The sequence below is a fragment of the Bos javanicus genome, chromosome 1 (genome assembly GCF_032452875.1).
Source record: "Bos javanicus breed banteng chromosome 1, ARS-OSU_banteng_1.0, whole genome shotgun sequence".
NCBI classification, from domain to species: domain Eukaryota; kingdom Metazoa; phylum Chordata; class Mammalia; order Artiodactyla; family Bovidae; genus Bos; species Bos javanicus.
In genome coordinates, this window is record NC_083868.1 from 71,060,601 (window position 1) to 71,075,837 (window position 15,237).

The window sequence follows — 15,237 nt, forward strand, 5'->3', positions numbered from 1 at the left end:
AATATATAATACACATGTATACCAAGTCAAAACATATAAAATGAAACATTAGGTAAAATCACTTTGCCTTTATTTGGCTAATGACAAAAGCCAAAATAACTGAACAATAACAATTTAATAACACTCAGACAGGAAAAAAAAATACTCAACACCGATTAAGGAAAACGTCCTTGTGGACACCAGCACTGGTGATGGGGCCAACGTTTACACCAAGGCCAGTATTTCTTTCCAACACTCTTCTCAGGATCCACAATACAAAACAACTCAACCAATCAAATCTTTGTGTTCAAAACAGTCAGTGTCTCCCTAAGAATAGTGGGAAAGCCCACTTGAAAGCTAAGAAAACAGAACTGCAGTCATTTTAATGTTAAACCAACTACTTTTGTTTTCTACCCCAATCTAAGTACTAACATCAAACTTTGGCAGACAGAGTATCTTTCTTCTTTCTTTTAAAGAAAATTAACATTTAATAGTATAATCCCCAAAACATGTTCTACTTATTTGCAAAAATAATAGCTAGGGACCAGTCTTTATCCCATGACAATCTATTCCATGAGAGAAAACAAGAACAATCATTGTATGACCTTGAAAAATATAACTTTAAAAATACTTATATTGATAAGCTTGAAAAAAATACCATTAGTTAAAAACATTGTTAAGGGAGCTTTTCTCCTACTTGCATTGGTTCAACTTCTGGTGATAGTTTGCTGACAGAACATGTAAAGGCTATGGCTTTTAGGAAATTAAACAAAAGCAGCAAAATAGACTTGATTTGGAAAGATTTTAGATATAGGGTTTGAAACAGGATTAATAAGGCCATGAGCTCCAGAAAGACAAAAGCTGCCCATAAGTCAAGAAAGAATAAAAAGCACTGTGAAGAATCATTGTGGATGCAATATTCAAAGACTTCCTGGACAGCTGTGTGGTCACAAATAAGAAAAATGTAACTCAGGTGCTGCCTGTGATGTTATCAGTGATCAGAAAAGGTCAAAAGCTCTCTTGACCTCCCTCAAATTTTTTCTCTTATTCGGGACTTTCGACCTCTTCACATCCCCAACCTTCTTACCCAAGCCTCATCAAAATAATGGTCTTTGGCTCTAGTGATCAGAAGCAGCTGGAGCAGTACAAATGACCCATTTCTACTCCTCTAAAATTTCAACCTCTACCCTTCAGTGCTGTGGAGTCTAGTGTATGAAAAAAACAAACTTTCTGCCCAGCTCATCTCAAGGTAACTGATGAAATGGCACATCCTCACCACTGGCTACAAGGCTTCTGTCTCCCTTCTCCATCTATTACAGAGAGAGGCTATAAGGCCAACCAACTTCTAAGGCTCTCCCATTTCTGCCACATTTGGCCTATTCAGGCTGACAGCTTTGCTTGTGCAATTTAGGGTTTAAGTAATATTAAAATTAATGTTAAAAATTAATATTAACAACACTAATATTTAAAGATTTACAGATCACACACACGGTTGTGGAATGCGAATCTCTAACCTCATTTAATTAGGCACAAATGATCAAATAATGCATCATCCCAACAACTTCCTCCACCCACCCACCGTTGTCCAGCACATAGGATCACATTTATCCCAAAGTACCTAGCATGCCATGCCATAAAGTTTTTTGCTTTCAGTCAAAATTTCACGGAGATATACTGTGTTAGGAGACTGAGGCCACAGAGGCTCACCAGAAGGGGTGAGAGTTTTCCGACAACACGTGCACATGCCAGTGCTGGCAGTCTCATGGAGCTTGTTGGCCTAGACGTCATACTCCAAGGACAGGATGTGCCCAAAGCAGCCCATCTACAGAGCAGAGAAGGCAGGCCAAACATTTGGGACCCAGACAATACCTGTGAGGAGTGACTGCAGGGAGGAAAATCACATTCGGATTGCCTCCCTTTCCAAATATACTTGGACATGTATTTTGAGAGAAAATGTAGGTGGGTTTCAGTGGTGATTTCACCATTTTTCTATCAACAGAAATGGGCAGAATTCCCAAAAAGGGAAGACTGAAGCAGAAAAGTTAAAATATATGATCCTACAAAGCTGGTATTGTAGGAAAACATTAACTTCAACAGTTTCAAAAAAAGGATTTCAAGCCAAAGCCTGTGTAAACTAGATTTGATAGTAAAAATAGCACTTCATGAGAAGAGTTAGAAATGTAATTTTCATGGGCCATCAGGACAGCAAGAGGTTCACTCTGTTTATTCCTCTACTCTGCTGCATTCTGCTTCTCTGGATGATCTGAGTTTTAAGAACCTAGGTAGTCCTGCTGTGCAGGCAGGCAGTAACTCTAGCCACTGGCCCTCAGGCATAAGAGCAAGTTTTACCAGAAAGTGTTCAGGAAAGGGATTATGAGATGCTCACAACCTTAGCAGAGGGGCAAAGATAAAATGTGGTTTTCTCAGCTGAAAACACTAAAACTCCACCCCCACAAGGGGTATTTATGAGTGATGAGATGGCCCTGGACAGAAGCAAATTTCCCCTGAACCTTATGATATGATAAGGATTAGGATTATGATAGATAATGATCTGCTAGGTCATGTGCTGTAGGATGCTACAAGCTGAAAAGGAGCTCATGCTCAACAGCAAGTGCTTAAGCTTCAGCATTCTCTGATGTGAAATTTAAGTGGTGAATCCCCTGGGCAACGTAACAGGGAGATGGGGGCAGGCAGAGGGAGAGGGAGGGAATCTACCACACTCTTATAATGTGAGCCACTGGAGACTTGCTAGAGGGGCAGTGATGTGAGTCCCTGCCAGATGCCAACTCCCTGGGGAAAAGAAACACCTCATGGAGCACTGGTTCCAGTCAAGGATACTATTACAAGGGGAAGAGGTCAAGACAGGGCTTTAAAAAGGGGTGTGTTTCCTTATGCTTTTGCACCTATGTTCTCTGCAAACCTCTCTCAATATTCAATATGGTTATGAGCAACATGGATTAACAGATCATGTTGAAACTGCAGACATTTACAAAGTATCCTTTGTAAAAAGCTAGGAAATGAGTATTAAGACAGGAGTAGTAGGGCTAGGGACTTACTCCCAGAGGAAAATTAAACTGACTTTTGTATAGGTTTGAGTATTGTCCAACTCCCCTCCTCAATCAGAGTAAACCTGAAAGTGTTCCTCCCTTTAAAGGCAGGAAGAATTTAAAGATTACAAAAAAGAGATTGACAAGAGCTCCCAAATAACTGGGCAACAGAATTTTCTGAGAGATGAACACAGCATAGAAACCGCAGCTGATGCCATGTGGTCTGGTTCCATCCCCATCAGTGTCTTCATGGACCCCATTGGGTCCAACAAGAAACTCCTCAGGGAGTAAGAAAAGTCAGACTCAGATCTCCTTCTTCCCACAGCCACACGGACACACGTGCCAGCAGTATACACTGGGGATTTGTGGCCGTTATTCAGCTTTTAGCTTTTTAAAAAAAGGAAACCAAGATTATGGTATTTCCCCTCCAAATCGCCCATCAGCATGGCTCACTGCCTGAAGGAGTTGGCAAGACGGTTTGCCTGAGAATAGAAGGCAAACACTACGGTGTATCAAGAAGAAAAGGCCTCTGGGTATTACACCACTTCCTTCTGCCCACTCCTCGGGGGCAAAAAATTAGTTCTACTTACTACGTTTGAAAGACTAATTTTTAAAAAATTAATAAAAATGACAATTTCCCTGTCAAGAGCACATGAACATAAACAGTAAAGCAAAGTCCATGGGGAGGGGATATGAATGAAGAACAGGCTTCTAAGATGTAGTTAGCCTCCTTCTTGGTGGGGATGGGTGATGTCTCTCCGAGGACAGGCTGTCTGGTCCCCCCATCCTAAGTCCTCTTGCCCCAACTGTCTTTCCTTTGTAGCTGTCCTTAGGATTAGTGTTGGGATCACAATCTGGAATTCAACAGAGAGCTTCTGAAGGTTGGGACAGAGGGAGGGGAGGAGAAAGGAGAGATGAAAATTTAGTCTTCTTCATCCTCACTGATATCATAGGCTGCAGACTTGTGTCTGGAGAGATTTGTTGGGGAGGAAGGCGGGGAAGTCTTGCCAGAGAAGGGCCACCGGAAAGAGGGAGAGGGGGAACGTTCACGAGTGGGGCTGTTGCTGGGACTCTGCCTTGGACTGATGGCCTGCAGCATCCGGCCTTTCCCCTCTTTCAGCATATGTTTCTGGGGAGACCAAAAGGAAGAGTTAGAAGAAACCTATGGATCCTACTAACCAATGGAGGAGATCTGAGACTTCAAATTATCGTGAGTGCCCTCTGTAATGTCAAAAGTGACCAAGTAAGCCACAGATACAATTCTAAGCAATTTCTCAGTCAAAGTGGTTATGCTAGACTACATGTCTAAGGGGTCCCACCTGTTATCCACTGTCACCCAATCTTTGACTTCTATGTCAAAGGAATTCTTAAAAAGCTACTTGGTCTGTAGTCTAGGTTCTAGGCAAAAACAAAGGAATTAACTCAGACAAAAGGGTATCTACCTTAGTTTTGGGGATTTTCTGAAAATTCTATATTCTCCATGAATAATCTATTCTGGCATCCAAGCACCCCCACAGCCAGATCATCTCTGATATCCTAGGGCTCATCTGCTAATAGCTACACATGCACCTCTTATCTAGCTCAAAAAGACCTTGCCTATTCCTCAAGGACAGAACTCCCACCTTACCCAGCAATCCTGCAGTGGCTGCTTGTAGTCGAGGCAGTGTTTTTTTTTTTTTTTAAACTGTTCTTTGCTCTTTCCTTTCCTTCTATCCAAAACTGTAATGTAGAAGCAAGCTAGGCAAGGTTACTCACTTGTCACCATATTTGGAGGTTTATAGAGAACTGGCAAAATTAGGCGAATGTATAACCACGTTCTGTAAAGATTTTTAAAACCTTTCTGGGGATAGTTGAAATATAGTTCTGCCCAATAAAGGGAACATATTAGATAACTTCTTATTGTCAATGTCCCTTTCTGCTCAAGGATTCTATAGTTCCTTTCACAGCATAAGAATTCCCTAGATTTTCCTGAATTTCCCTAAATAGCCCAGCAGGAAGGAACATACCAGCGCTCCTTCTGGACCAAACATTTCCAGGAAACTTCCAATGAATTCTCGGGATTTCTCTTCCCATTTCTGAATGAGGTCAATGCTTTTTTCTTCCACCTTCTGAACAAATTCCTTTGACTTTTCCTCCACATCTTTCACTTTCTTCTTTACTTTGTCAACTCGCTCCTGTAAGTGGTATTTCTTCTCCTGGATAAAGAAATAACTGTTTTGAGAAATAATACTCACTCTGACCTTCCATACCAAGGGGAAGGAAAAGACTTGGTTTGGTACTCTATTTAGACACTCCTTTCGGTCTTGAGAATTTCACTTTACTTTAATATATCCCATATTTCCCTACCATGGTAACAGAAAAGATATGCTCTGGATGGTCATCCTAAGTAAAAGTGTAATAATTCTAAGATTGTAGAGCCCAGGACTAAACTAAATGCACAGGGTAAGCCCAGTAACAGACTGGCATATACCAAACAAACTCAGATTTTTAAGACAAAACATTAACTTGGAAGATAAACATGCCCAACAAAACCCAAAACCCCATTCTAGACAGAGATGTATATGTATAGGGAGGGAGCACCAAGATCACTGTACAGTACTGCCAACAACAAGTCAACTCTAACAGGTTGAAAAAGAAAGTAGTAGACCTTTTACTTAATTCATTTATTGTGCTAAAATTTTCCCTCCATCACTGGCTTATTCTATGACTACAGAGAAGTTGTTTTTTTTTTTAACATCTGGAGGTCTGTTTGCTCATTCGCAAAGTAAGGATGATACTCATTGGTCCTGTCAGCTGCCCTAAAAATAAGGGAAAATTGTATGAACCCTCCCAAAGGGAGGGAAGGAGTCTTCAGCCAAATGAAAAGTGTTCTCATTTTCAGATCATAAAGGGGAAGGGGAGTATGTTTAGGATTCTTAAATACCTGAAAATAAATTCTGCAGTGTAACAACAGTGTAACAGTAGCCAGCATTTATCTGCACAGATAAATCAATTTAGATGAAACCATTTTACCCATTCATAATTCACAGAGCTGGGAACAAATGAGGGAGCATGGTAAATTACTCACGTATAGAAGACACAGCAGCTTTCTTCTTTTTAAATCAAGTTTACTGAGGTATAATTTATATACAAAATGTACAGCAGTTTGTTTCTAAGGGCAATATTAAGCTAAGATAAACTTGCTTTCATAATCAAATTTTAAAAGTTAGTTCCATGTGCCTTGAGAAGTTGCATGCAAAATGCTGTGTGTTACTATCCACACAGGGAGAAGATCCATAGTTTGCATCAGATTTATAAAGACCATACAATTAAAAAAAAGTTAAGAACTACTGTTTTAAATGTATTCAATATAAACACTGTACTTTGTAAGTTATACATTCTTATTTAATTGGCTGTATGTCCTTATATCAATGTTGTGATACTAGACCATAAAGGCAGATAATGCTTCTTTTTACAGAACAGATACATCCAAATGCTCTTTGTAAAAAGCCTGGCATAGTACTATGTGCAAAGAGGTATCCACTGAGCTTTTGGAGGTGATAATAAGAGCAGATTGAAGAGCAAGTTTAACTTAGACAAAGTGAGAGGCCACATGTCCTATAGGGCCAGGGAACTCTGGGATGAGGTTAGAACTTACATTGATAAAGCTGACATTGAGTTCCTTTGCTGTGTAGCCCCTCTGGAGGTTCCTCCTGGCATACACATCATAGTCACGGACAATTCGAGTGATGATGTCTGATGTGGAGATACCTTCTGTCCTCTGTGTTGGAGCAAACATGCCTAACCCAAAAACACAAATACTGTGATACTCTGCATAGCTCAGGCAGTAGGACTAGATGGAAACTGGGAGCCACAGTCCTTTCCTATCCTCAAAAAGCAGAGTCTGCTATTACTAAGTACAGTCTGAGATACTGACATACAGAAGGAAGACTGAATGAAGGGTTAGGAGTAAGGAAATGTCCTAATATTAAGAAAAGAATGGGGCTGGAGAAGGGTTTCTTGAAATTAAAAAGACAACAAAAGTAGATGTTTAGACTGAGAACTGATGGATATGATGCTATGCTCACTTTAACCTCTTATCCAAAGTGTGACCTAAAAGTGGATGTTGAATTTCTCACTGTATAAATTTTCCTCTGTAGTGATGTGATTGAATATGTCATTATTCCGGAGACTCCATAAAATGAGGATGCACATCACCTTACTCACCTGCTTCCTTGATGTGCTTATAAACATCATCACTCCCAGCAGAAGAATAAGGGATGTCATCATGAGCCACAAAATCAATCTGAAAATAAGGAAACATCATTAAAACTCAGGATAACTGCTACTTAGAAAGAACCAGGCAACACTCTGTGGCCCAGAAAAAGGGCCACAAGGTGAAGCCAGGCCTCAAATGAACTTTTCTCTTTGTCTCTCCTTGCTCGGCTCATAAATTTCACAATTCTTTTACAAGTGATCCAACCTAACTGTTTATGGATCATAAACATGAAGTTAGCCAGTTTCTCTTCTAGTTGCTCCTCCTGGTTCCTGGAAGTGCTACCTTCACACTGAATACCAGTCACCACGGTGTGGGAAATAGGCCTGGAGGATTTTGTGGTATGCTAGCTAGTGGATGGAGTCAAGAAAAGAAGAAAAGAAACCTCCCTATCCTCCTGGCTCTACAAGCACTGGTCAAACACAGTTTCTAAAAATATGAGAAAGAAGTCACTTCTTTGTTAACTAGTTTCTCTCTAAGTCTGTGAGGTAAATGGGAATATAAAAATAGCAACCAAGAGCCCCATAAAAGACCTTTAGGTCTCAGATTTATCACTTTACTACTGTCAATATCTCTTGCACTGGGATCAACAATCTTTCTAAACCTCAATTACTCCTTCTTGAATAGGCCGTATCTCCTTTGTTAATATAATTGCTAATACCACTATACAGCTCCAAGAAGCCATTGTAATGTTACGCTCATCAGGACTATGTCAGGAACTCTCAGCTAACATATCAATTACCCATGAACAATTTGTCAGGGACACAAAGGCAGCAAAGTGAAAATAAGAACGGTGAGCAAGCCAGACTCGTGACTGACGATATACTACAAACAAGGAGAGAAAAGGGAATCTGGGAGTCCCTCTAACCTCTTCTGCCTGGGCCTGCCTGGCCATGTTGCTGAGAATAATCTTGCTCTTCACCTTTGGTACCACTGGCTGCTAAATGTTGATGCAGAAAAGCTATAGAACTATAAAAGGTCTGTCCAAATCCTAAATAGTTGTAACAAATATCCCTTAGCTTCAGGCTTACCCAAATACTGCTTTTGAAGCACTTTGGCTACTTTTTATTTCCTGTCTCACTGGACAATTTACTTTCAACATTCTACACACCACTGTAAAGAACTGACAACATGCTTGCTGGTTCCTCAAGCTTGAGGGCCTCCAACCGGACCTGGTAAGTTCTTCTCAGCTATAAACCTGGTAAGTTCTTCTCAGCTATAAACCCATCTTTTGTAGGAAATCTGATTTTTTAATGTGGGAAAATAAAAAGGAGATAAGGATTTTTATAATACCAATTCACTGAGACAAAGTGAGAAACATCCCTGGTTTCTGACCCCATATAATTTCTAGACTGAAATTAAAAGTCTTGAAACTAAATTTAAGCCAATACAAGATAAGTCCATGTTTCTATATCTTATTTCCTGGAATGTGAGCTCCTTGAGAGCATGGAAAAAAAGCTATGACCAACCTAGACAGCATATTAAAAAGCGGAGACATTACTTTTCCAACAAAGGTCCATCTACTCAAAGCTATGGTTTTTCCAGTGGTCATGTATAGATGTGAGAGTTAGACTATAAAGAAAGCTGAGTGCTGAAGAATTTATGCTTTTGAACTGTGGTGCTGGAGAAGACTCTTGAAAGTCCCTTGGACTGCAAGGAGATCCAACCAGTCTATCCTAAAGGATATCAGTCCTGAATATTCATTGGAAGGACTGATGCTGAAGGTGAAAGTCCAATACTTTGGCCACCTGATGGGAAGAACTGACTTATTTGAAAAGACCTTGATGCTGGGAAAGATTGAAGGCGGGAGGAGAAGGGTACGACAGAGGATGAGATGGTTGGATAGCATCACCGACTCAATGGACATGAGCCTGAGTAAACTCCGGGAGTTGGTGATGGACAGGGAAGCCTGGTGTGTTGCAGCCCATGGGGTCGCGAAGAGTCAGACACAACTGAGCTACCGAACTGAACCGAGAGCATGGCTGGGGCTAGGTATACTCTAAAGAGGCTGGTACACTACAAGGATGTACACATCTATGGGGGAAAGAGTGGGGGTGCATAGAGGTTAAATTTCTAGCCCTGCTAGAGTGTAACCTGGTTATTTGGCCTCTCTGGCCCTGTTCTCATACGTAAAGTGGAAATAACTAATAACTACCCAACAGGACTTTCATGGGGAACAAATGAAATATAATGGATGTAAAAGCGCCTCTAAACCATCAAATCCAATAAAAATGTCAGGGATGACTATTATTAGAAGTAATAACATCATCATCTCTTTTATATTAAATTTACAGAGAAGGTAGAAATAAAATAAAGCTAGTGGAAAACTAGCCCAAGTACCAGAAGCCTTCAAAATTGAGGGAATTACAAAACAGGGAATGGGAACATGTACTCAGTTTCTTACCCGGTGTTCTGCCAGGAACTCTGGTGTCAGGGTCCAGGGGGCATTCCTCACCACCTCATCCACATAGCGGCAGTGCTGCACTGCATCATAGCGCTCATTTTCATTCATCACAGTGAAGCCTTTGAAGTTGTGTGTTAGCTCATCACTGCAAACTGAGTTCACCACATCATAAGGTTATAAGTCAAAGTCCCCTCTGCTTGCTTAACCACACCTCGGTCACTAACCTCTACCATTTCCTAGGATTGTAACCAAGCACCCCACTTGGATAACAATACTCTAAATGTACCTCAGTCTGGATAACAATGCTTTCTAATCCAAGATACACCTTCGGGAGCAATACTCACTATGTTCACACTTTGGAAAAGAGAGGATACAACAGAAGACTATGGTCTTTGGCTTTGAAATGAACCTACTGTACATTTCTGCATCAATGAACAGTTAAAAAAAAATGTTTTCCTATCAGACTGGAAAGTATCAGTTGCTCAGTCATGTCCGACTCATTGCGACCCCATGGACTGTAGCCCACCAGGCTGCTCCTCTGTCCATGGGATTCTTCAATCAAGAATACTGGCATGAGTTGTCATTCCCTTCTCCAAGGGATCTCCCCAATCCAGGGAGCAAAGCTGGGTCTCCCACATTGAGGGCAGCTTCTTTACTATCTGCAGTTAAGCCCTATTAGCCTGGACTGGACCACATAACATTTGCTTAGCAGACTTTTGTACTTCAGCTGATTCAGAATGATAAACTGAGAGGCTTCCCAGGTGGTACAGTGGTAAAGAATCTATCTGCCAATGCCAGGAGATGCAAGAGATGTGGGTTCGATCCCTGGGTTGGGAAGATCCCCTGGAGAAGGGCATGGCAACCCACTCCAGTACTCTTGCCTGGAAAATACCATGGACAGAGGAGCCTGGTGGGCTAGAGTCCACGGGGTCACAAAGTCACACACCTGAGCATGCACAGTACACATACAAACATACAGAGTCATGTTAGGGTGATAAACTGAAATCTAAAGTAAATGCTATTTTAAAGTAGGCGATAGGGGATCAGACTGCAGAAACCAGCCAAAACCAGTGAGATAAATCCTGGACATCTCAAGTCAATGAGCTTAGAGCATCTCTCTCCAGGTTTATACAGTTCAGATTTTAGATACTTCATGTTCTTCATATGCTTCACATTTTAAAAAGGCAACACTATATCCTTCATTTAAAAACCAAAATAAGAGTGAATGTACTCAGGTTATAAAGACAGGAGAAAAAGGGCTACTATAATTTTTTTCTGGACAGCACCTAAGTCAGTAGGTGTTTTCTTACCTCCCACAATGAGGTATGTATTAGGGAAAAGGTTCTTTGCTTGCATCAGAGCCCGGGCATGACCAGAATGAAATAAGTCAAATATTCCATCTGCATAAACTCTCACAGGCCGTTCACCTAAATCCAAAGGAAAGAATTTATCAGACAAACACACTGACTCAATACGTCATATTTAACAAATGGAAATGGCACTGTGTGACTGTTCAATTCTTGCACAACTCCCTTTTAAGGTGTTCTCTGGCTACTCACCTTAATTTGGGGTGTTTGGGGATTGTAAGGAATAACATCACAGAATTCCACAGACTCTCTTGGCATTATAGCCACGAACTCTCTTTGTCAGTCTGGGTTTACCAAATTGATCAGGTAATTGAGTTTCTTGGTTGTTTTCTTGAAGTTTTTTAAGCAGTGAAGGGAAGAGTTATACAATAACTATATCTAAAACTTTAAAGTCATCATTTTTGGTTTATATTTAAACTTCAGTTATGTTTAAACAGACTATAATTAAACTATAGTCTTGGCTGCTGGCTCTCATTTTCAAGCTGCTGTGATTACTAATGACTAACATTTTGCTTGAAAATAAAATACTTTTCTTGATCCAGAGGAGTGAGACTGAAAAAGAAGGAAGGTAAGCACCAGTTGTCAATCTATTGCTTCTCAGTCCCAGATTCACCCTCACTATCTGCTCTGTGGTAACAGATGGAATTTCTTCAAGCATTTCTCCTTGATAGTGAATATGTTACACCTTCTCAGTATACGGTGATTTAGAAAATACTTGAAAATCATATATAAATACTTTAGGACTTTATATTAGAGCTTTTCCTCTTTTCCTGTCCATTAGTGAAAATAATAAATGACTATCAACTTATTTTTAGTGGTAGTGGACTGTGAAAGAAAACACAGGAAATGATTTCCTGGGGTACAAGGCTAATTCTAAAGTCAAGTAAACACACTGAGAAAGAAATTGATACAGTTGTTCATCATGCTTCAAATGATAAATCTAATGAGTCCTAGGCAACCTATTTCCACTACATGAATAAAAGAAGAGTTGTTTTACTGTAGCAGCAAAAAAGAACAGTAGGAACATCTGCATTATTTTTGGAAAGAAGTGTCAGAGCCTTATCAAATACACCATACTGAAGGTAGGGATAAGATACATCTCCTTCCTGCCTTGAGGACAATGAATCAAGAGAGAGGAAGCTGGTTCTCAGGAGGCTTATGGACTTTTCTTTATAGATAGCTTTATCCATAAATGAATAGTTTTTAAATTGAGAAATCATACACTGCTGATAGAAATATAAACTGGTAAAACTTTTAAGAAAAGAAATTAGGCAATATCTGTCAAAAGACAAAGGACAAATGTTTATACCCTTTAGCCCAGCTATTCCAATTCTAGGAATTTATCTCATGGATATGTTTGTAAATATGTATGCAGATTGCATTATTCACTGCAGCACTCTTTGTAATAGCAAAACTTTGGAAACAACCTAAACTTCATTGGAAGACTATGACATGATCCACCCACTAAAACTGTGGGAAGACTTTGCTTATATTATTTGCTTAGATATCCATAGGAAATTGGCAATACTGGTTGCCTGCAAAAGGGATACTAGGTGGATGTGAGATAGTAGTGAGAGGAAGACATTTCACTCTGTGTCCTTTTTCAATGTTAGGTCATGGGAACGCATCGATTTTATAGGAAGTAAAATTTTTAAATAAATACATCAATACAACAAAAAACGGAGAAATAATATGATGGATTTAGGAGTCAGAAAAAGTTATAGCTTAAGCTTGCCAACAAGCTACATTCCTATGTAATCTTAATCTCTTTAAGTATCAGTTTCCTCACCTACAAAACAAAGCAGCCCCCGCCCAATCTGAGTAGTATAGTCTCTCTTCAACATCCTAGAAATCATGACCATGAAGCAACTAACATACTTCTATCTTTCCTAAACAAGTCCAGAGTAGTTATGATCTCACTTTATTTGATCCTAAAAGACAACAGATAGAATATAAAACTTGAGAATATTATGCTGGTGTTTCTTTCCATTAGTATATAACAAGGGCAAAGTGAGATGAGGAGATTTAGCTCAGTAAACACACTTCCTGGAGAGTGCCAGTAGGACAGAATGCTGTTAACACTGAGTGGCTATTTGCCAGCAGTTAAACATCCACATCAGGAAGTTCACGGTTCACATATTGCTTGAAGCCTGGCTTGGAGAATTTTGAGCATTACTTTACTAGCGTGTGAGATGAATGCAATTGTGTGGTAGTCTGAGCATTCTTTGGAATTGCCTTCTTTGGGATTGGAATGAAAACTGACCTTTTCCAGTCCTGTGGCCACTGCTGAGTTTTCCAAATTTGCTGGCATATTGAGTGCAGCACTTTCACAGCAGCATCTTTCAGGATTTGGAATAGCTCCACTGGAATTCTATCACCTCCACTAGATTTGTTCGTAGTGATGCTTTCTAAGGCCCACTTGACTTCACATTCCAGGATGTCTGGCTCTAGGTCAGTGATCACACCATCGTGATTATCTGGGTCGTGAAGATCTTTTTTGTACAGTTCTTCTGTGTATTCTTGCCATCTCTTCTTAATCTCTTCTGCTTCTGTTAGGTCCATACCATTTCTGTCCTTTATCGAGCCCATCTTTGCATGAAATGTTCCTTTGGTATCTCTGATTTTCTTGAAGAGATCCCTAGTCTTTCCCATTCTGTTGTTTTCCTCTATTTCTTTGCACTGATCGCTGAAGAAGGCTTTCTTATCTCTTCTTGTTATTCTTTGGAACTCTGCATTCAGATGTTTATATCTTTCCTTTTCTCCTTTGCTTTTCGCTTCTCTTCTTTTCACAGCTATTTGTAAGGCCTCCCCAGACAGCCATTTTGCTTTTTTGCATTTCTTTTCTATGGGAATGGTCTTGATCCCTGTGTCCTGTACAATGTCACGAACCTCATTCCATAGTTCATCAGGCACTCTATCAGATCTAGGCCCTTAAATCTATTTCTCACTTCCACTGTATAATCATAATGGATTTGATTTAGATCATACCTGAATGGTCTAGTGGTTTTCCCTACTTTCTTCAATTTAAGTCTGAATTTGGCAATAAGGAGTTCATGGTCTGAGCCACAGTCAGCTCCTGGTCTTGTTTTTGCTGACAGTATAGAGCTTCTCCATCTTTGGCTGCAAAGAATATAATCAATCTGATTTCGGTGTTGACCATCTGGTGATGTCCATGTATAGAGTCTTCTCTTGTGTTGTTGGAAGAGGGTGTTTGTTATGACCAGTGCATTTTCTTGGCAAAACTCTATTAGTCTTTGCCCTGCTTTATTCCGTATTCCAAGGCCAAATTTGCCTGTTACTCCAGGTGTTTCTTGACTTCCTACTTTTGCATTCCAGTCCCCTATAATGAAAAGGACATCTGTTCAAGCTGGTTTTAGAAAAGGCAGAGGAACCAGAGATCAAATGGCCAACATCCGCTGGATCATAGAAAAAGCAAGAGAGTTCCAGAAAAACATCTCTTTCTGCTTTATTGACTATGCCAAAGCCTTTGACTGTGTGGATCACAATAAACTGTGGAAAATTCTGAAAGAGATGGGAATACCAGACCACCTGATTTGCCTCTTGAGAAATCTGTATGCAGGTCAGGAAGCAACAGTTAGAACTGGACATGGAACAACAGACTGGTTCCAAATAGGAAAAGGAGTACGTCAAGACTGTATATTGTCACCCTGCTTATTTAACTTATATGCAGAGTACATCATGAGAAACGCTGGACTGGAAGAAGCACAAACTGGAATCAAGATTGCCGGGAGAAATATCAATAACCTCAGATATGCAGATGACACCACCCTATGGCAGAAAGTGAAGAGGAACTCAAAAGCCTCTTGATGAAAGTGAAAGTGGAGAGTGAAAAAGTTGGCTTAAAGCTCAACATTCAGAAAATGAAGATCATGGCATCCGGTCCCACCACTTCATGGGAAATAGATGGGGAAACAGTGGAAACAGTGTCAGACTTTATTTTTCTGGGCTCCAAAATCACTACAGATGGTGACTGCAGCCATGAAATTAAAAGATGCTTACTCCTTGGAAGGAAAGTTATGACCAACCTAGATAGCATATTCAAAAGCAGAAACATTACTTTGCCAACAAAGGTTCGTCTAGTCAAGGCTATGGTTTTTCCTGTGGTCATGTACGGATGTGAGAGTTGGACTGTGAAGAAGGCTGAGCGCCGAAGAATAGATGCTT

At 40.2% G+C, this 15,237-nt stretch overlaps 1 protein-coding gene across 4 annotated transcripts in view; it reads right to left on the reverse strand.

Annotated features, from left to right (window-relative positions):
- Positions 1-53: 53 nt before the first annotated feature.
- PCYT1A (phosphate cytidylyltransferase 1A, choline) overlaps positions 54-15,237 on the reverse strand; it is a 49,661-nt gene continuing 34,477 nt past the window's right edge. For all 4 annotated transcript variants that reach the window (XM_061411636.1, XM_061411609.1, XM_061411619.1 and 1 more), the window contains 6 exons: positions 10,996-11,112; positions 9,686-9,837; positions 7,233-7,311; positions 6,664-6,806; positions 5,033-5,221; positions 54-4,155 (listed from right to left, as the gene is read on the reverse strand). In XM_061411636.1, coding sequence (XP_061267620.1) covers positions 3,949-4,155; positions 5,033-5,221; positions 6,664-6,806; positions 7,233-7,311; positions 9,686-9,837; positions 10,996-11,112 — 887 coding nt within the window. In that variant the 3' untranslated portion in view covers positions 54-3,948. The remainder of the gene's footprint in view (positions 4,156-5,032; positions 5,222-6,663; positions 6,807-7,232; positions 7,312-9,685; positions 9,838-10,995; positions 11,113-15,237) is intronic.